Source organism: Vipera berus (assembly GCF_964194415.1).
Source record: "Vipera berus genome assembly, chromosome: 2".
NCBI lineage: Eukaryota > Metazoa > Chordata > Lepidosauria > Squamata > Viperidae > Vipera > Vipera berus.
In genome coordinates, this window is record NC_138203.1 from 265,880,102 (window position 1) to 265,902,945 (window position 22,844).

A 22,844-nucleotide genomic window follows, 5' to 3' on the forward strand; every position below is an offset into this window, starting at 1 on the left:
TGGAGTATATTGGGAGCAAACTAAACTTGAGAATAAATTGGAACAATGCACTCTTGTGCAATCCTTTCTCCAGAAATAGCGATGGGGCTTCACTAGAGAAGAACAATTATGTGGGTCTTTTAGCCTTTTTTTTAATTGAAAAATTTTAAAATACATTTTGAAACATATACCCCATCTACCCCACCCCTCTCCCCATCCCTCCCATCCCAACACACACACACCCGACGTCCCAGAGCCGAATACAGGGTATTACATCATACAATCTTACTCTAAAACAGACATGTCAAACACAAGGCCCGGGGGCCGGATCCGGCCCACGAAGTGGTTTCATGTGGCCCGCGAAGCCATCCTGGAAACAGTGAGGGAATGGCCCCCGCTGCCTTGGCCCTGGCCCAGAGACCCTCCTTCTGCCAGAGACCCCCAGATCTGTCCCACTCCTGCCCAGGCCCCCATAGGCACCCTTGATGCGAACGATGTAGAGCTGGCCACGCCCACCCAGTAGGCCATACACACTCTAGCCACGCCCACCCAGTAGGCCATGCCCACCCAGGCCACACCCACCCGGCCCCCTGAGGGCAACCGCAATGCTGATGCGGCCCTCAATGAAACTGAGTTTGACACCCCTGCTCTAAAGTATTCTAATTACCATAATTACTCTTTAAACCCTATCGCACTTTAACTCTCCTTAACCATAGAAAAGAAAAATAATATAGCCTCTAATTACAATAACTAATAACTATTCAAATGCTAAATAATACTTTGTAGTCCCATATTTGTTCTGAATAAAATCAATCCATCTTCTGCATTTCCACTATATATCTCTGTTGTGAGTGATCTTTCACATATGCCGAGATTTTAGCCATTTCTGCCAAGTTCGAAACTTTCAAAGTCCATTCTTCAATAGTAGGCAGGTCCTCCTTCTTCCAGTACTGCGCTACCAAAAGCGTTTTCAGAAGGGCGGGACAGGACTATGGTTTGATGAAAGAGTCCCTGCTTTGGGTAGTAAAGGTCTCCAGCTTGATGCCTGGTCAGTAGTAAAAAAGTTGCTCCCCGACAAATAATATAAGCAACCGCCTGAACATATGGTACCTTGCCTATATTACTTCGTGCTTAGTGGGAACATAGGAAGTTGCTTAGATCCTTTCAATTGAGAAGTAATTGGGTTCCTTCTGCAAAAAAAAAAACCCCAAACCAAGAAAAAAAACCAGGCAACCTCATAATCATCACCTTCCCACACTACAGATCTCTAAAACTATCTCACTGTTGATGCTGCTGCAACATCTGTAAACATTATGGCTGGACTGCCTGTTGGTGATTAGCTGAAGATGACGTTGGTTTAAAACCTGGCCTCTTTCCCATTTTGTTGTGCCTTCTGCTGTCTGCTGATAATGCGATGAGGAGCACAAGAGAAAGTAGCTTAACAAGGAGATTTTGACAAATGAGATCTTTAAAGACAAGTTCCTCCCTCTTTGCTCCACCATCCCCAAGACCCCCTTCAAGGCAAGTGTGGGCTGGTTGGCATCTGCCTGTGCAAAAGAGTATTTGGGTCACCTCCCATTCGTCTTATCTTTCTATTGCTGATTGTCAGTGGAGGGGGGGGGAAATGCTCCTATGGTAAGGGGGAAACTTGTGCAGTTTCCTTTTGTTCTGAGGAAATGCAAGTTGGACGTGACCCAAGGACTGCCCATCAATAAGGTAAGAGTAATGACTACAACTGTTGATTTTGCAAGACTAAACGTGTATCTGCAATTATTTTACCACGTGCATGTGTTTGTTGGATTCAGTTTGTCTTCTGTGTGAGAATGTTTTGTCTCACTGGTTGTCACACTTCAGTCCTAATGGATTGAGGTATTTATGGGCATTTTTCAAAAGTTGAATAGCTAAGCTGATAGTCTGCCTGAAAAAGAGTAACAGTTGCCTAACATTTCTATCTAGTTTTACACTTTTTAATTTTTTACCTGGCAGGAAGTTCCACAGGCACTCTTTCATTGAAACTATTTTCTGACAATGAAGAGGGAAAGATTGTATGCTAGTCTGTTGCGATCCCAAACCATAACTAAGTATTGTAATATTTCCACTAATAAATTTAAATGAAAATTCACATTATCCAGCAGCTTGTGCCTAGATCAGCCATTAAAAACCATTTACCAGCATTTTGAGTCAGGTAATGCTATGGATACATGTAAAGAAAAACAGAATCATACTAACAAAATACAATACTAACAATATTTCTTTTTCACTTCTCTTCTGTCAGTTTCTTACCTGTCTTGAACACCAGAACAAGAAAACAAGGGAAGTGAAAACCTTCAGCTGTGTTTCCAAAATGAGTTATTTCCTGTTTATTTTCATCACTTTCTTAGTTGTTCTACCTATTATCAATGGCAATCCAAGTAAGAACCTTATGCATTACTGTACTTTCTAAGAAATATAATTGCTTGTATGTATTATGTATTAAGAAGCATTACACACACAGAAATACAGAGAGAGAGAGAGAGAGAGAGAGAGAGAGAGAGAGAGAGAGAGAGAGAGAGAGAGAGAGAGAGAGAGAGAGAGAGAGAGAGAGTTGTTGTTGTTAGTTGCGAAGTCGTGTCCGACCCATCGCGACCCCATGGACAACGTTCCTCCAGGCCTTCCTGTCCTCTACCATCTTCTGGAGTCCATTTAGGCTCATGCCTACTGCTTCAGTGACTCCATCCAGCCACCTCATTCTCTGTCGTTCCCTTCTTCCCTTGCCCTCAACCTTTCCTAGTATTAGGCTCTTCTCCAGTGAGTCCTTCCTTCTCATTAGGTGGCCAAAGTATTTGAGTTGCAACTTCAGGATCTGGCCTTCTAAAGAGCAGTCAGGGTTGATCTCCTCTAGGACTGACTGATTTGATCAACTTGCAGTCCAAGGGACTCACAGGAGTCTTCTCCAGCACCATAGTTCAAAGGCCTCAATTCTTTGGTGCTCAGCCTTTCTTATGGTCCAACTTTCACATCCATACATTGCTACTGGGAAGACCATAGCTGTGACTATACACACTTTTGTTGACAGGGTGATGTCTCTGCTTTTTAGTGTGCTATCTAGATTTGCCATGGCTTTCCTCCCCAGGAGCAAGTGTCTTTTAATTTCTTGGCTGCAGTCCCTGTCTGCAGTGATCTTGGAGCCCAGGAAAATAAACTCTGTCACTACCTCCATTTCTTCCCCATCTATTTGCCAGGAATTGAGAGGGCTAGATGCCATGATCTTGGTTTTCTTAATGTTAAGTTTCAAGCCAACTTTTGCACTCTCCTTCTTCACTCGCAACAAGAGGCTCTTTAGTTCCTCTTCAATTTCTGCCATCTGCATATCTTAGGTTGTTGATATTTCTCCCAGCAATCTTAATTCCAACTTTAGATTCATCTAGCCCTGCCTTTCTCATGATGTGCTCTGCATATAAGTTAAGTAGGCAGGGTGACAGTATACAGCCTTGCCGGACTCCTTTCCCAATTTTGAACCAGTCAGTGGTTCCATGTCCAGTTCTCACTGTTGCTTCTTGACCCGCATATAGGTTTCTCAAGAGACAAATAAGATGGTCTGGTACTCCCATCTCTTTAAGAACTTGCCACAGTTTGTTGTGATTCACACAATCAAAGTCAATGAAGCAGAAGTAGATGTTTTTCTGGAACTCCTTAGCTTTCTCCATGATCCAGTGTATGTTGGCAATTTGATCTCTAGTTCCTCTGCCTCTTCGAAATCCTGCCTGTACTTCTGTTAGTTCTCAATCCACATACTGCTGGAGTCTAGCTTGTAGGATTTTAAGCATAAGTTTACTAGCATGTGAAATGAGTGCAATGGTGCAATAGTTTGAACATTCTTTGGCACTACCTTTCTTTGGAATTGGAATGTAAACTGATCTTTTCCAATCCTGTGGCCACTGTTGAGTTTTCCAAATTTGCTGACAAATTGAGTGTAGCACTTTTACTGCATCATCTTTTAAGATTTTGAATAGCTCAGGTGGAATACTGTCACCTCCACTAGCTTTGTTGTTGTTCAGCTTTCCTAAGGCCCACTTCATTTCACATTCTAGGATGTCTGGCTCGAGGTCAGTAACCACCTCATTGTGGTTATCAGGGACGTTAAGCTCGTTCCTGTATAGTTCTTCTTCAGCCTATCTGGAAATGCTAAATATTCTGTTTGGTTTTTCATATGTGCAAAGCAAATATTGCATTATGAGCTATCCCAACCACATCCCCATTTTTCCCCCTCTATCTGGTTTTGAGTTGAATGATTACCCAACAGAAACCCAATCCACAGTATTCAAATGGAGGGTTACTATTTCAGGCAAACATCAATTGCCTGACATGCTTTGAGGTTGTAGATAAGCTGTCTATATGGTGTTATTCCTTAAATCGATTTGGCCACTTGTAATTATTATGCACTTGGTACATTTCACAGTGCAGCTGACATTGCTTGGACCACGTCACCCAGTCACTGCCTCTCTGAGGGAGACTATTGTGCTACACTGTCATCTGTCCCCCAGAACAAATGTCCAGAATATGGAGATTACTTGGTTCCGCTCCCAAAATTCTTCATATATACACCTTTATCACAGTGGCAAAGATCATCTGGAACAGCAGCAGCTGGAATACCAAGGAAGAACAGAATTTTTAAAAGATGGCATTAGGGATGGAAAGATTGGGCTGAAAATTTTTAATATTAGCCTATTTGATGAGGGACACTACCACTGCTCTGTTAAGAATGGGAGTTTCCAACAGGAAGCCACATTAGATATGAAAGTGACTGGTAAGTAAGGGGCAAATCTTTTTTTAATAGAAATGTGTAACTGAAGTTGGCTCTAAAACCTCTGCAGTCATCAGCCTTCCAATATGTTCTTAGATTGTGAGAAAATCAGAGCTATTAAGGTTTCTTGATGTTTAGAAGGAGTAAAAGTTACCGTAAGGTCAAGGTGGATAATCATTTTTCTTCCACTGGCCATTTATTTCTATTTCACATCTTTGAAATGGGGGCCAGAAAGTATGGTTGATGAAAAACTTAGCTTTTCCTTTTTCAGTGTCAGCATGTAATAAAAAAGCAAGCCCAAAACAATTGAATTTTCCAGATGCTTGAGGGGAAAAGGGGAGGGGGGGGGTAAATCATGGCACCAAAATTACCATTTTGCTACCAATTTTAGACTCAGGTCTGGGCTGCTGTGAAGTGTGGGAAATCAGCAGTTCAGATGAATACAAATGTTTATTGCAAGCTTATGTTCTCTGTAAGAATCTGAACTACTAACAGTTGAAGCAAATAGGCAGTAGATAAGAGTCAGAGGAATTCAAGGTGGGTTTGACTTAGATCTCTAGTGGGCACGAAGAAACTCAAGACTGATGACACATTTGACCCCTCCCTCTTGTTCAGCCTGGTCATCTCCTACAGCTTTGTTGTTGAGGGTTGAGGTTTCCTCCACCTGCTGTAAAGTAAATTCAGGCAGCTACTTTTGGTAATAACTACTACCCTTATCACTCCTTGAGCTTCTTCAATTACTGTAAGTGCCGTCCTGAATATTTATCCCCATTCAAAGCCTGGAATCTGGTCCTTTAAAGATATGCAACCCCACTGATGTCTGGCTGTACACCTGTGATACCTGACTGGAACATCCACATTCAGGTGCAATATGCTTCTAATAGTGAATGATGAGAAGAATTACGACATACTGTACTGTTGACTGCATGCTCTGTTTGTAGGCTTACTAGAAATATCTGAAATGCTACTGTTGGAAGTTTTACCCAGACCTGGAACGTTTCATTTCATGTTTCTTATGATAGCAGTGTCTGGAACTGATTCAATCCACCATTCATCTTATGTTGGAAGGAAAGGGTAGGATCGTTTTGACAGGAGGAGGAGGAAAAATCACCCTTCTTTGCCTTAAGAGGTAAAAAAACAGAGGCAGACAAATTGGGAAGTTATCAATACTCATCATAATCCAGACATAAAAAGTCCCCCAGAATAATCGTTCTAGTGCAGGGGTAGGCAACCTTGGCTCTTTTATCACTCATGGACTTCAACTCCCAGAATTCCTGAGCCAGCATGGCTCCGCTTGGAAACCTCTCCCTTTCCCCTCAGCATGGCTGGCTCAGGAATTCTGGGAGTTGAAGTCCACGAGTCATAAAAGAGCCAAGGTTGCCTACCCCTGTTCTAGTGTATGGTTTCCCTTTATGCCTCAATCTGACAACCATAGACACTTGTTATGCAGTATGCCAACTTTCTATCGTAGAATATAGATTTTATACATGGATTGGGGATGAGGAGGGAGATGGGGTGATGATTAAAAAAAATAAATCTAAATAATTACAGGATGAAGATTGGACTGGACAATCAATCTTCTGATCCTACAGTATTTTTTTTTAAAAAAACAAGTATTCTTTTATCCCTCAGTGTTGGATACCTTGCTGCTATTTTCTTTGAACTGATTCCATAGCTCTTTGAACAGGCTAGTAACTTCTGGGATGCCAAGAACCTCATTTAATATTTGGGCTGGGCCCAAAAGATAGAATAAATGGGACAATAACTCAACGTGAATAGCACCTCATCCCATGGATACAAATGAGGTTTTAAGTTTTCTCAAGTTTCTTCCCTCCTTTTTTTGGAGAATTCTTCTTTCTTTTTTTAAACTTATTTTATTGCTTATGTTGTAGGATTTGTGTGTGTTTTCATCTCACAAGGGCAGGAAGGCATTCCGCAAGTTTTTCCAGCAATTGAAGCCAGAATGTCAACGTAGGGGTTTTGGGGTTGCAGATTTCGCTGCAGGATGTCCACCTTTGGAACAGCCTGAAAACGCTTAAAATGTGCCTATTTGTCCCACATCTAGCATTAGGGCCTGCTCCTCTCCTTTCCATTGAAGGTTATCAGGACGGAGGGATCCGAGTGGTTTGTCGTTCCAGTGGCTGGTACCCAAAGCCTGAGGTCCTGTGGAGAGAGCTCAATGGGAGACTTCTATCTTCATTGGCCAAAAAAGATTCACAAAGAAAAGATGGGACATTTGATGTACAAGCTGACCTCATTCTAAAAGGAAGTTCAAACTTGAGCTGTGTCATTAGAAACAGCCTCCTTGGTCTGGAAAAAGAATCAACCATCCACATAACAAGTGAGTCAACCAAAACTGTTAATAGCCATTCTGTTTTTAGGCTTTGCAGTCATACGAGTCTGGGATTCAAAATTGGACAGATTTGCAGGTGGTGCCCATGTCTTGTTTAGGGCAAACTCAGAGTCAATGAAGACAAGACATCCTTCCAAGAAGAAAAATCTCAAATGAGTGCTTGTAGCATATTTCTTTGCATTCTTTTCTTTTTTTCTTTTCTTTTTACTCTTGAAAAGAAAAAAAAATTGGGGAAGATTTAAGGAACATGTATGTATCTGAATCAATGGGCATGGTTTGGGTTTGGGGTGTGTGGTACAGGCTAAGGTGTATGTTCCTGAAACATGAATCGTAGCAGAAGGGATAGGAAAGACGAAAGCAGAGCATTTTCCAATATTTCAAGGTTGCTTTAAAATGGATTCATCTATATTTCTTTCATTTTTTTTCCAGATCACCTCTTCCCCAAAATATCATCCTGGATAGTAGCTCTATGTTTTTCCCTAATGGCTGTGGTTGGATTCGCTATATTTATTCTTTACCTAATGAACAAATACAGTGAGTACATAGGAAACTGTCCTTTTACTGGCATAAAAGTACGGTTATTGCACAGTTAATTGTCAGTTAGCCCTGCGGTTACAGTATTCGTGTTTGGTTGGAATTAGTGTTTCTTATTAGGTTGGAATACTACATTTCTCTTTTAATTCCTGGCTAGTGCGCCTTCTAAGAATAAATCCACTAATCGTCTTGCCTCAGTGCAAACATGGTGTCATGGTTCTGATTAATGAGACAAATCAAAGAACACTGCATGATTGTTTATTCCCAAAAAGTCTATAATAATGAGAATGGAGCATTGGGACTCATGAATGGATGCCAGAATCTAAATTCTCCTCCCCTTAACCCATCATATCATACAGAATCTCCCTCCCTTAATTACACATCATGAATCACATTCACCAATTAGTCTAACACACAAAGTTTCACTTCCCTTCTGAAGCGTGCTCTTATCTTCTCAAAACATCTGGGTTGAATTCCTCCTGTGCTTTAGTGATTCAAAGCCAAACAGTTAAAGCAAAAAGCTGCCTCTTGTAGTGTCAGTGCAAAAACATGTCAATGTTTGCAGCATTAACACATGGCACACTACTCTTTTTATGTCTTTGCTTGAACCTTAGCATTCATCTGCCACTAACGATGGTGTAGGTGCTCTGCTCCAGAAGGCATATTCAGGGAGATGACCTGAAATGATGTGTCCTATGCTGGCAGTCTCATAATTCTTCTGGTTTCTGTGCGACTGGCCCCTTCAATCTGTCCCTCGCTTCTTCACCCTCTCCTCGCTCCATTTTTGGCTGCAAGGTTAACTGAATTTTGGCTTCTATAGCTACTGTTTTTCAACGGGTTGGTTAACTAGTCCTTCCAGTCCTGAAATCAATTAGCCCATTTTAGGCTGAATGTGCAGAACTAAAAATGTAATGGAAAAGACTCAGCTTTTGTACTTTTGTACAAAAGTACAAAATACAAAATACTTTTGTATTTGTGTAGTCACCCATTTTACATGAAAGTGACACTGGGTGGCATACAGCACTTAATACAAAACAAAACAAAAGCAGGATGATATTAACCGTTATATTAATGATAATAAGGGAGCCATTGCAAAATGGCCTCAGCACACACAAAGGTTCTTGTTCTTTACTTCCTCTCCTCAGTTATGTTCTTAGGATACTTTACAACTCCCACAGGGATCTTCAGTTAACCCTTAATTAAATTTCAATTCGACAACTTTATCTCAGCTGCATAAAGTAGTTGGCCAATAGATGGCAGCCAACAGTTGCAAAAAACAAAACTTTTAATACTTTGTTGCCATCTAGTGGCAGATAGGTCATCCAGTCCACCCATTGTTTGAACTAGTGCTTCTTAAACATTTTGCTCAAAGAATCTTTTTGAACTTTTAAAGATTATGGAGGACTCTAAAAGAGTTTTGTTTATATAGGTTATCAATATTTACTATATTAAAAATTAAAATGTATATCTTTGTAGAATATTTATTTATTAAATGAAGTAAAAAGAATATTTAACCCAACATACTAACATAAATATCTTTCATGAAAAACCTATACTAAACATTCTCTATGGCCCCCTAATTTTTCTTTTTTTTTGTTGTAATTTTGTATTTTAACCTTTTATCTTTTAAATCTAATAAAATTTTCTTAAAATGAGAACATATTTTGTAACAAATAAAAAGCAAACATTGTTTTAAAATTCTGCAAATGTCTTCAATAATTATCAAAGGGGATCCTCGGACCATATTTTAAAAGCCACTGGTTTAAAGGAATAACTCTAAAGATCGATCCATCAACAGTGTAAGGTGAATGAAAAAGTTCTTGGCTAGCTCTTGATTAGTTTTCTCTTATGTTATATATTGAATGATGATTATGTTTAGCTGCTATTTTGTTCCTTATTGTTTCTCCAAAGATTTAGGGAATACCAGTTGGCTTTATTTATAAATAATGATGGCAAAGAATAGGATAGGATAGGATATTCTTTATTGTCCAGGTGTGATTGGACACACAAAGAATTTGTCTCTAGTGTATAAGCTCCCAGTGTACATAACAAACAAGAAAGTGATAAATCATAAGATACCAATAGGAGAAGGTAAAAGGAAAGATGAGAAGGATAACATGGGTAAATATCCTTAGGCATAAGACAGTGCTGTGGGAATTAGGTGTTAGCAGAGTGATCCCATGGGGGGGAACTGTCTTTGTGTCTAGTTGTTTTGGTATGCAGTGCCCTATAGTGGGGTCCTGAGGGGAGGAGTCAAAGTCACACATTTATGTTTTCTGCATCTGTAAGCAGTACAGTAATAAGTTGTTTTTGTTTTCTTGTATTCTAGAAAAGCTGGTCACTGAACTGAGTAAGTGATTTTCTTTTGCTTCTTCTGTTTTTTTGAGAAAAACATTTGGGCCACAGTCTAATACAGAAGTTATTAACACATCAATTCCAGTGAGATTAAGCATTCCTTAATGTATAATATAGGTATTATAGGTGATTGCGTGTTGAGTTCCTTTCATGGAAAAGGAAGAATATCAATTCAATTATATTTTTGTTAAATTGTCGCTCTGTGTAACAAAACAGAAAGGGACAGATAAAAGTCCATAGCAAAGTATCTGCTTATAGGAACAAAGTGTGCACTTCAGAAAATTACCAACAGGCAAGCCCAATTATCTCAGTCATTGTGATGTGACATTCAGTATTTTCCATGGTTTCAAATAAGAGTCTTAAAAAAGTTCTAGTCCTGTTATCTGAAGGGATTAAATTTCAATGAGCAAAGCATGTAATTTTATTATTGGTCACTCCTTTAGGTGAATTTTTAAAAAAATAACACTATACTTCAAAAGATTTTCAAAATCCTTCACAATTTTTTTAAGTGGACACTGAAATAGAAATATTATTGGCAGTAATACTCTGTTATTCTTTCCTGGGACAATTTCTCAACTTCCCTTGACAAATTATAGTAGATAATTATTAAATATAAATAATCATTATTAAATTAATCTCTATGGCTACCCATAGCCCAAATATGACTTAGGTGCAGCTAACACATTAAAAAACAGGAGAAAAAACACAGCAACAGCAGAAACATAAAACTTATAAGGTAAAGGTAAAGGTTCCCCCGCACATGCGTGCTAGTCATTTCCGACTCTAGGGGCCGGTGCTCATCTCCGTTTCAAAGCCGAAGAGCCAGTGCTTGTCCGAGGATGTCTCCGTGGTCATGTGGCCGGCATGACTAGACGCCAAAGGCGCACGGAACGCTGTTACCTTCCCATCGTAGTGGTCCCTATTTTTCTACTTGCATTTTTTACGTGCTTTTGAACTGCTAGGTTGGCAGAAGCTGGGATGAGTAACAGGCGCTCACTCTGTTACGCGGCACTCGGGATTCGACCCGCCAAACTGCCAACCTTCTGATTGACAAGCTCAGCGTCCTAACCCACTGAGCCACCGCATCCCTTATAAAACTTATAATGGTTATCAAAAAGAAATGCAATGAATGCTCATCAAGAACAACGATATCACATGTAGTTTCCCACCTTCCAAGCCCTGGAGTTTTCTGAAAGGCTGATAGAGTTGGCATTAATTTAATCTTGGGAGATAGGGTGTTCCAGAGGGAAGAATTGACATACTTCCTTAAAATGGCATTCTTTAATTGTGGGGACCAGGACAGTATCTCTCCTGTAGGACCTGAGAGAAACATCTGGAGGTCCTACAAGTAATCCAGCCCCATGCCATTGAAGGCTTTATAGGTGACAACCACGTCTCTGTGGAGATTCCCAATCCTCCAGGTCATGGTTGTCCCAAAGGTGCTTTTTCTAAAAGTCAACTGGACTTTCTTCATTTTTTTTTCCTTTGAAAACATGCAACCACATCTTGAATTCCATTTTGTAAGCACATTGGGAGCCAGTGGAACTTGTAGGGAAAACAGGGCATAACATGCATGTATTGAGGTACACCCATAACTGCTCATACTGGCACGTTCTGGACTAGGTGCAGCTTTTAGATGATCTTTCAAAGCAGCCCCACTTAATTTCAGTAATCTACTTGGGAGATGATCAAGACATGAGTGATGTGAGCAATGCCTCCAAGTCTAGGAAGCGATGCAAAATTCACAAAATAAAGTTTGCAAAAGCCCTCTTGGCCACTGCTGCCACCTCTTGTTCGAACAAAAGCTGTGAGTTCAGGAGAACCCTCCAATCGTTTTTGGGGGGGCAACTTCATTCGGAACCAAAAGATGATGACCACGATGACAATGGTGATGATGATTTAAATTTGTTTAGAAAAACATTGGATCGGGGAGGCCCTAAAACTTAAAGGCACTTGGGCCTGCTAGGTTCTAATGATGTAGAAAGAAAGTCACTTTGTAGTGACTTTTGAACAGCTATTTTTTAAATTATTTTTTTGACATTAAACTGTTCGTTTGATTTATTTTCATCTTTAATCTTGTTCTTAGATTGGAGGAACATGGTGATGCCAATAGAAAAAGGTTGGTGGTTGTCCTGTTTGTTATCACTCCAAAATGTAAATTCCATCATTCTTGTGCTAATCTCCGAAACTGAATTTTTACATCAAGTTTTAATGAGGTTTTTTAAAATTCAAAAGTGTTGTCATGTGTTGAGTTTTGGTATTTATATGTAAAGGAATCAAGTGCTATCAGCCCAGTTGCATTTTTCAGTGACAAATACGATACACATTAGTGGAGATTTTGATATCATTTTTTACAGAAATTCTAGGAGGAAATTTCATTTTTTTTAAGCAGGGACTTACACACAAGGGACTTCCATAGAAGCCCTACCATCGTTGTGTAAAGACCTCTTCATGAATTGTACAAATAGACAATTTTAAGTTCTGAGGTTAACAGGTAGCTGCCTTTTTTAAACTTTACTTTTTATTTATTTTATTTATTTATCCAATTTCATACCTTCAGCTCCCCTAGGTGACTTTGGGAAGTTTATAACCACATCATAAAATAATATGAAAACATATTAAAGTTTGGAAGTTGAGTCATGGCAACTGGACTTTTTTTCTCTCTCTCTTGTTGCTTTGGGATGTTTCACTGCGTGTCCAAGCAGCATCTTCAGTCTGAACAAGTTGGTTAGGAGAATCTGAACAGGCAGAGAGTCATTGCAATACTCCTAAAATTCTTAGGAGTATTCCCGCTCTACCTCAAGGTTTCTTTCCCAAAGTGTGTGGCAATATGTTAGTGAAGGTTCTCAGTCATCCAGGTAGAATTGTCTGGAAATTTTTTCTTCTTGTTGAGTCAGGTTGCTTCCATGACTCAACTTCCAGAGAATTCTACCTGGATGACTGAGAATCTTCATCGACATATGGTTAAAAGTACAATAAAAAAGCTTCCAAAAAATTAGATAGTAAGTATAAACTACATACTTACCTACTTAGTATATACCTGGGTAGCAAATACATTGTATATTTTATTTAAAATGAAATAATGGAAGCCTATTGTGCTTAGGCATGAAGATACCACCCCTTAGTTTTGCTGCAGAATTTAGTCCAGGGAAGTGTCATTCATACTATGCCGGGCTATTCATACTAAATAGATCAAGGGAGACTTGGTGCAGCCTTGGAAATGGGACTTTTAATGGGATAAACACTAAAAGTTGTTTCAAAATAAGATCTATGTGCTGATCAATTTCTCTTCCTCGTTATAATTAAGAATGGGGCAACTGCAGCATTTTCTTTTAGGTTAACCTTTTCACCCTTCCCTTCTTTCTCTTTCCCACTTCTCCTTTCCCTCTCAGCAAACATAGTTCTGGATCCAGAAACAGCCAACCACGACCTGATCCTGTCTGCAGATCAAAGAACGGTCATACAGGGATTCATGTGGCAGAGCCTACCATACAGCCCTAAAAGATTTAATATGGAGCGCTGTGTCCTGGGGAGGGATGGATTTTCCTCCGGAAAGCATTATTGGGAAGTAGAAGTTGGAGAGGATGGGTACTGGGCCTTGGGGGTGGCTAGAGATTCCATGAAGAGGAAGGGAAAGCTCATCCTTGTCCCAGAAGAAGGAATCTGGGCAGTGGGAAAGGATCGGATCCAATACAAAGCTCTCACTCTACCCAAGACCCCCCTGACTCTGAAGAAGAAGCCCAGGAAACTGGGGGTTTACCTGGATTATGAGATGGAACTAGTTGCCTTTCATGACGTCAATCACCAAACACATATATTCACCTTCTTCTCAGCCGCATTCAATGGGGAAGTGGTCTTCCCCTTCTTATACGTAGGGGTAGGGTGCTGGCTTAGAATGTGGCCTTGATGACTTTCCTTTAAGAGAGGTCCAGTCAGAAGTTTAAATGCGCTACACTTATCCTTCACATTCTGTGACGGGCCTTAGCACTTAGCCAGAGACAGGCAGTTCATTTTCCATATGGTGCAAGGGCTGTAAATCGTCCTATATGGGTCGCTTCTTCTTACTGCAGCTTTACAATCATGGAGAAGGAGAAACTTGTGGGGTCTTGACAAAGCGGGAGGATATCACTCACCTCAAGCAAGGAAACGTTGCGGGGGCAGCCTTTTCTATATCTTACGTACCTGCTGCTGATTTATCTCAAGTTGTTTCCTCTACTTTTTGATCCCCTGAATCTTGGAAGTAGATCAGGAATGGAGAAACAACCTTGGAGTGATAGACTAAGGTGGCACATGTGTGTTATAGGTGTATTAAGTGAGGGGGGAAGCAACGTTTTTGGCAGTCAGGGATTACAAGCTAAAAAATTTTTTTTTCCCCAGTCTGTATGAGATTGACATCTTAGGTGGAATATGGCAGCGACATGGTGAGGAGTGGGAGCTAAAATGTTAAGCCTTTATTTTTATTTTTCCAGGTTTGCTTTTAAAATAGAATTATGCATTAATGCAATGGGAGGCTTAATGCGACTACCCTGAGGCTTGCGTATATATATAAAAAAACCATGAAAAATCTTGTTCTTATAATTCAGCAAACTAGGGCTGGGTTTGGGAAGCACTATTTGGATAGCTCTGGAAATAAGACAGAGAGAAGCAGGGTGAACAGCATGTAGCCCACAGGTTGCCTCTCATGAGCAAAGGGAAGGGAATGCGTAGGGTGGAAAGGCAGGAATGGGTACAGGTAGTCCTTGCTTAGCAACCATATCTGGGACTGCCAACTTCATTGCTAAGACCAGGGGTCCTCAAACGTAGCCACTTTAAGGCTTGTGGACTTCAACTCCCAGAATTCCCCAGCCTGGGAAATTCTGGGAGTTGAAATCCATAAGTCTTAAAGTGGCCAAGTTTGAGGACCCCTGGCTAAGACGAATGAAGGTGAATACATGTGTCCCAGGATAATGTTGTAGGATCCAATCTGGGTCAGTCACAGGGACTAGTGGGTTCAGACTCATGCTGGAGCCCATCCTTGGGGAACTTCTCTCTAGCAGAGTGTGTGTTTGGGGTTATTTTGTGTGTAGTATTTAGATGGTGACTGTTGAAGATGGCTTTTTAGATGTTGATTGGTGTGTTGATAGTTGGCTATTAAGTCGCTGGCTATTGTTCCCTTGTTCCCATCGCTAAGTGCCAGGATCATTAAGTGAGACATCCCATGATCACAATTTGTGATTTTACTCCTTGCTTAATTCTGCTTGTTGGAAACCAGTTATGAATCTATGTCGATGGTGATTATGGAGCTGCAGGATGCTGCAGTGGTCATAAGTGTAAGAATTAGTCATAAAACTGGGGGTTCGTTTTATACTATCATGTAACTTTGAATGGTCGCTAAATCAGACAGTCGGTAAGCAAGAACTACTTGCACTGAAATGACAGAATACTTGCCTGCATGCAAGCACATTGCCATGAGGCAGAAGACAGTTTCCTCCTCTCAAACAACTTCATTTTGGGGCCACTCCTGTTAATGCCCCTCACCCTGCCCCAAGCTGGAGCTGAGTGAGGACAGGAAACTTGGTGATTTACATACTGAGTGCTGTTTTAGAGAAAAACAAGATTAAGCTTCAAGAGGAAAGGGGTATTTGTAGAACGCTTTGTATCTGATGAGTTGTCTCCTCCAAGGAGAGTGTGAGCAAATTTGGTGATGGAGCTCAAAATATCAATGGGATTTTTCTTAGCAATTTTTAAAAGCAAGGGACTTTGGGGATAGAAATGCTGAACTGAAGTTGGATCAATTCTCAGCAACAACTGTAGCAGAATAAAGAGCCAGTGAGTAGACCGGCTCTTAGTACTTCCTTTCTGGACAAAGAACGGACTTGAGATAGCCCACAATTGCTTCTTGTGAGAAGGCTCCAGGACAACAGTCTCTGGTGGGTTTATAGCAGGGGTCTTCAAACTTGGCCCTTTTATGACTTGTGGACTTCAACTCCCAAAATTCCTCAGCCAGCATGCCTGGCTGAGGAATTCTGGGAGTTGGTCCACAAGTCATAAAAAGGCCAAGTTTGAAGACCCCTGCTTTAGAGCTCTGGGAGATGTAGGAAAGTCAGTTTTACTCAGACTCTGGTCATTGCTTTTAAAAGAACAGTGGGTTTGCATAGTTCCTTTTCTCATCACTTTTGGAAATTGTTAACTGCTTTTCAGCTATTAGGAATCTTTGGATTAGCAGCAGGTTTTATAGCACTGGGTAAGTTTCCTTCAATCCTTAGAGAAAAGAGTTTTAAATACAAGTCTAGGAATTAAGTATTTTGGAATAAACAAAAAAAGAGGTGATTGGAACTTTTGGAAAGTTACAAATTGACTAAGGGTCCAGATAGTTTAGAAATAAGATTTTGGAATTAGTTATAGGAATTCTTCCTGTGGAAAATGCATTTTAAATTCTCTTAAAAACATGATAAAGCAAAGGAGTCACCTGAATAACTTTTCTATACTGAATTTACACAAGTCTTATTAATGTTTTGAAAAATTTTGTGAAAAGGGATAAAATAAAAAATAGAAGAAATCAGCTTCTAGGATATTGTTTGACAGGACTAAAGATAGAGATTGTTAAAAGTAAAAGAAAGCTGATTATTGAATTAACATTAAAATAGTTATGTTATTATCTCTGGTAATCCTTAATGAACTTTTGCTGATCTGGATGGAAAGACAAGACTTTAAAGGACTTGTTTATAGATAAGATATAGGAAGAAAAGATCATTGCTGTATTTTAAGGGAAGATAATAATTCGCTAAAATTGTTTATACTTGTGATGAAGGAGGAAGCCATTTCTTTATTTCTTTATCTTTATTCTTTTTCCTTTCTGTTTGATCTATTTTTTCTTTACATATTCCTTACATATGTGCTTATTTTTCCCTTTTCAATATTTTTTCCTTTTCTGCATTTTCCATTTTTCTTCATTCATTTCTTTTAATTTGTATCTTTTTAATTTTAATTTCTAATAAATTTACTATATATTTTTAAGATAACCAAAAGGAGACATATACACACCCACATAGGGATGGAAAATAAGTTACAAAAGATTGTTGCTATTTCAGTTATTCCTTGCTCAATTGACTTTTTAAGGAATAATTTAATAATAATGAGTTGGCTGTGCTGATAGCTGTTTATTGAGAGAAAAATCCTCTCTGAAATAAAAGGCTACTGTAAAAAAAAAAGATAGCTCTCTGATTTACTCTCACCCAAAGGGAAAACTGTTTAAGTGTGTGTTTGTGCATGTAGCTCTAAATGAAATTTAATTCATTTGATATGCTCTGTTTTCATGTAATTTTAAATTCTTAAAATATGTTTTAAGTAAAAGAACAAACGAGACTGTCTTTTCCTTTTAAATGTAAATACTTCAAAATGTAGGGAAGAGGCAAGTAGGAAGACCTTCTTTGAAAAAAAATATTATTTGACTATAGCCAATCTTTCACTATCAAGCTTATACATACTTGAGGGAGATATAAATTAGTCAGGAGGAAATGTGATCTTGTGGGGTTTTGTTTTTAGTTCTTCCAAAGAGCACAGTCTCTGGGGAGAATCTGTCTCTTCTGCCAAAACAAGCATATTTTTCAAGAAAAGAAGTGGGTTCAAATTCTGTGAATGTGTGAACCAATCTGGGTGGCTAATGTCAGTACTGTATGGTGAATGAATTTCTACCAAAATAATGAGGGGGGGTGGGGAAATCATGTTTGGCTTCCCATCTATTTGTCCATCATAAAAACACCACAATTCCTTGCAGATCAGCCAGATAAGTAAAAAGCAGAAGCAACTGAGTACCTGAACATCATTTAAGGTGGATGTGACAAGATCCACTTTAACACAGTGTAGTTTGGAGAATGCACTCCTTACAAACACATCTCACAATATTTCTGAATGAAAATACTTGCTGTTCAAATAATCACAAATGGAGCAGTTTCTGAAGAAAATTCACATTTGTGGGTGGAGGGAAGAACCCAGTTATTAACATTTGGTATGAGTTCTATCTTTTTACAATATTGTGAAAATGATGGGAGTTTGGATCATGTCAGTGAAAGAGCCCACAGGTTCAATTTTCTGTTATATTATTTGTTGCAATAATACATATCTTGCAATGTAGAAGAATCATTACTAATATTCTACTCACCGTGAAATTTTGCAAAGGGGCAGGGCTTGTGTCATGATGATGCAAAACTGCTTTAAGATTAAAAAAGGGATGAGCCATTAAACTTACTCTTACTTGCATGCAGTTCTGCTAATACAAAATATTTGCAAGAAATTGAATATTCCACTTTTATGATAACATAATGAAAGAACAATTATTTATAATAACAAAAAGGTCTTACCTTATTCATAAATAATCAGTAGCACAATAATATAATCAAGCCAGGAGAATACACTGGATATTATATATGTGCAATAGTATTTTTATTACAGGATTATATTTTTTAAAGTTGAAATTATGTGCATAAGAAAGAAACTAAATAAAAGGCCACACAAAGAAACTAAATAAAAGGCTACACAATTTGCAAGCCTCTGGGCAGGATGCAGTTGCCATTGGTTATGTAAGCAATTTTAGGAATTAAAAATAAAGATAAGTAGATCAGGATATGACAAATAGAAACAAACATCAAAGGCAGATATTTCTTGACGCTGTAATATCAACTGAAATGCAGTGTAAGGCATAGCATTGCACCAGAATAGAACAAATATAGGAGTTACACAGAATTGCCTCTTCCTACTAAATAAGGTAGTAGAGAAGAGCCACTATTTTTTTCTCACAATGGAACCTAAGCTGTTGTCAAAACATATTTCAGGCAGGTTTGAAACTCAGGTTGCACAATCTCCATCTTCCATGGAAGCTGCAATCCTACAGCTCTCCTTCATCTTTCCTCTCCAACAAGCTATCTCATCCAAGCGCTCTTAATACAGGTTATTTTTCTAACATTCTCCTACTTTTCTTTCAAGAAGCTTTCAAATAATTATTTAATAAACTTTTTCTCATAAAAAGAAAATGTGGGCTTTAGGACATTTAAGCCTAGGTTAGTGGCAGCGAATTTTAGAGACCGAGTGCTCAAACTGCAATCCAAAACCCACTTATTTATGGCTGGGTGCCAGGTGGGGGTGGCCCACTGGTTGGGTGTGGCTGTGGTGGTCATGGAGCTCCAGGAGGTCTCTGGCAGGTGGGGCGGTAGGCAGGAGACTCATCCTGTGGGGTGAGGCGAGCCAGGGTGGGGGTGCCATTGCTATGGGGCAAGGGAAGGGCTGGGGCAGCTGCTGCCTGACACCATCAGCCCCCGCACACAGAGGCCAGTGAGCACATGGGGGCCGACGGTGTCCGTCAGTAGCCACAGCCTGCCAGCCCCTCGACAGGCGCACTCTGGGGCTCCGCAGCCCATCGCCAGCAGTTCAAAGAAGCCGCCTCCGAGATGGATGGTCGGCCAACAACTGAGGAGGTGATGCAGTGGGTCGTGCCTGGGAAAAGGAGAGCATGCGAGGCCAGGAGGGACGGGATGGGGGGGAGGGAAACCAGCCGTGCCGGGATGCATTCAGCCACGTGGGACATTGGCAAATTAGCAGGCGGCTGGTTGAAGAGGGACAGTTGCCACCTCCGGGGCATGGTGCGGGTGCCCACAGAGAGGGCTCTGAGTGCTGCCTCTGGCACCCGTGCCATAGGTTCGTCACCACTGGCCTAGGTCATTCATTTCATTATGAGATGGAAATACATTAGAAGATCTTCATCCCTCTTTGAAGGCACGTGCCGAGGTAAATGTCACTGGCTGAGATAGTTACAGTTGCTCAGCTGCTGAAATAGTTGCTCTCATGGAGAAAACATGGTTCTCAAATAACTCAAGCAGGTAACCTTGCCCAGCTTCCTTCAAGGCGAGGATGTCAAGAGACTGGAACTGCAAGGTAGCCTTAGGGCACCATTTCAGACAAATGGCTGTCCAATCTCTTCTTTAAAAAAAATCCAATGATGGAACCCTCACAATTTCTGAAGGCAGAAAAGAAGCTTGGCTAGCATCATCCTGGACCTAGAGGTAATCTGACAGTGTTGAAGTAGCTGCATGCTCCAGGGAATGATTTCTCTAAACCACGAACAGCAGCACATTCATGAACAGACCTGCAGCTTGTTTGCCCATGCCAATTTTTCAGAAGCTTTAGTTGTCCTACTCATGGATGGTCACTAACACATTTTATGCCACTCTGCAAAGACAAGACACTACAAGCATATTCACAAACTCAGTTCACAGATTACACCCATTCTGTTTGCTTGACTACAACTGACAAAAAATCTGGATTGGCTCACATAATCCTTTATTTCCCCAAACCATGGTTTACCAATAAAGTCGACTAGGTTCCTACAATAGGCTCAAAGCAAACACAGCATATTGTGGTTTAATGCAAAATATGAAATTTGTCAGTGTCAAATAAAATGGAAAACCTATTTCCTGACTTTGGGTAATGCCTAATTTACTGATCATATTTTATTAAACTTACATATTTCAATTCTTAAGAACTCTGGGTAGCTTACACCAATTCAAGGAATTACAATAATATCAATAGAAGAAAAAAAGGTGATGATAAAATATGGAAAGTAGATGATAATTCAGACAGTATTTTCTAGATTGAACCCTTGATTCCCGGCCTGAAATCCAAAAGTTTTATATATTGTATACACCAAAAAGAACACTTTTAAGAAGCAGTTTTAGATGCAAAGTGTAATATATATCCTCAGGGTACATATCCAGCTGCTTGAACGTGGGGAAAAACTGGAGTCCGATAGTATCTCCAATTTAACTTCAGTTAAAAGCCAGGGTTTTAACAAGCAGCCTCTCATATCTTTTATCAATTTTCACATCAAAATTAGGCTGATCACAGAAATCTAAATTCCCCAATTTCTCCTGAAGCTATTAGCCCATTATCCTTTCAACTAATTTACCTCACAGGATTTTTAGCTAGTTTAAATTCCCTGGAGAAAGGGCAAGATTAAAATGTGCTAAATTTTCTGTCAGACTTACTACTTTGCCCTCAGTATTGAGTCTTCTATTTTGCCTTCATCTTGAAAAGAATATTTTAGAAAGCATTTCAGTTTCCAGAATCAAATAACATTTAATTGGGATTATAGCCTAAAAAGAACAAAGTTCCACTCCTCAAAATTACAGCAAATAAAATACATATAGATTCATAGTAAGTTGATGAATAAAACTTTTCATATAGCATGATGAGGTAGGAAAATGCCCATTCTACTTTATTTGTATATCACATTATTTTTATAAATAACTCAAGGTGGTGATTTGGGCTGAAGGAGAATGACTGACTCAAAGTCACCCACTGGCCTTCCTGGGTAAGGCGGGTTTGTAGTCTAGTGTACTTTTTTTCTCTAGATCACAGGTGTCACACTTGCCACATCACATGACGTGTCGTGACATATTGTGACTTTTTTCACATTGCCGGAGCTGGGGTGGGCGTGACCTCTGCATGATGCAATCGGCCTGCAGGCCAGCACTTTGACACCCCTGCTCTAGATATATATCTATTAAAGTCCTATCTGTTGATATCTCCTAGGAACCAGTGAAGAAAAAAATGACACCAAAGATTATATTAAGACCATCATCATTTGCTTAAACATCATAAGAGATGTTGAAAAATTATAGACTGCAATGGAGAAATCATAATGTCCAAAGTCAGTTATATGGTGGACATTGTGTGTGTGTTTTTTTTAATGTCTCCCAGAAAACATTCAGTTTTCAGTCAGGTCAGACACTTTCAATAATCTCACCCCTTTTCTTTAGAAGATTCTAACTGGTGAAAAACAGAAAGACATAATTCACGTAGAACTGAAAAATTCCAGTGAATTTTGTTCTCCCAGTTTGATAAATTAGAGTGGACAGAAGTAAAAGAGGACAAGACTTTTTTTAATGATTGCTGTGGGAAGACATATATTCAAACAAGTGAAGCTTCTCATGCAAGTTGCACTGTTAAATTAATTTATGCCCACTAATTTTATTAATTCTCTGAAAACTACCTAAACATGAATGACAGAAAACCTCTCCATTTTTTATTCAAATACAAATAATACAAACAATACATATGTCTAAATAAAAAACAATAAAATATATAAATATTGCAGTGCACCCACCCCCCTAGAGACCATTTTTATTACCTATATTTCTTCTTATATAACAACTAACAATATACAATATATTTCAATTGTGCCCTTATCCCCTCCAAAACAGCATATATTCCTGAGTAGGCTTATTCCCTTTGTCTTACACCAACACTGTTTTAATAAAATCCTCCCATATTTCATTATGATTATTTACTTTAATAATAATAATTAGAAAACCTATCCATGTGAGAAGTTGGTTACCTTTTACAAAAGCTACTATGCATGAGAAGTGAGCCAGTTTGGTCTAGTCATGAGTGTGGGTTCTAATCCTGCTTTAGGCATAAAAAAAATCTCCTATGCCAGAGGAAGTTGCACATGCTGTTCCAGGAAAAAACTGCAATGAACTTTATTTCATATTCTGAAAAATTGGTTTATTTTTTTCAATATTTTATGCTGTGTGCATTACATGAAATTTCTTCTCACATCTTCTCAACATTATACAGCACAACAGAATTGTGCATTTTTTCCAGATTGCCGTTATGATTGCACAATTGAAACAGCACAAGAGACATCAACATAATAATCAGCCAACAGACAATAAGCGGTACTGCAGTGCAATCTCGTGTATCTTTACTTAAAGGTCAACCTCTTTTTTTCAAAGTTTTCTGTCAGGCCCGACTGTAAAGGGGGCGTGACTCTCTCTTGACTGAAAAATTAGAAAACCGACCGTCATA

The 22,844-nt window shown here is 39.4% G+C and overlaps 1 protein-coding gene across 1 annotated transcript; it reads left to right on the top strand.

Moving 5' to 3' along the window:
- The first annotated feature begins 212 nt into the window (after window positions 1–212).
- On the top strand, window positions 213–17,348 carry LOC308663579 (butyrophilin subfamily 2 member A1-like). The gene is made up of 8 exons (XM_081320125.1): window positions 213–1,695; window positions 2,255–2,390; window positions 4,418–4,765; window positions 6,828–7,103; window positions 7,545–7,649; window positions 9,979–9,999; window positions 12,091–12,123; window positions 13,397–17,348. Exons 1-8 carry the CDS (start codon window positions 1,612–1,614, stop codon window positions 13,909–13,911), a joined length of 1,518 nt encoding a protein of 505 aa, XP_081176251.1. The 5' UTR covers window positions 213–1,611; the 3' UTR covers window positions 13,912–17,348.
- The last annotated feature ends 5,496 nt before the right edge of the window (window positions 17,349–22,844 follow it).

Bases quoted from the DNA above. Each gene is read 5' to 3' on its own strand.
- LOC308663579 (XM_081320125.1), top strand. From the start codon at position 1,612: ATGGTAAGGGGGAAACTTGTGCAGTTTCCTTTTGTTCTGAGGAAATGC. The intron at 2,391-4,417 runs GTAAGAACCTTA...TACATTTCACAG, and splicing joins TATTATCAATGGCAATCCAA to TGCAGCTGACATTGCTTGGA. The intron at 10,000-12,090 runs GTAAGTGATTTT...TCTTGTTCTTAG, and splicing joins AAAGCTGGTCACTGAACTGA to ATTGGAGGAACATGGTGATG.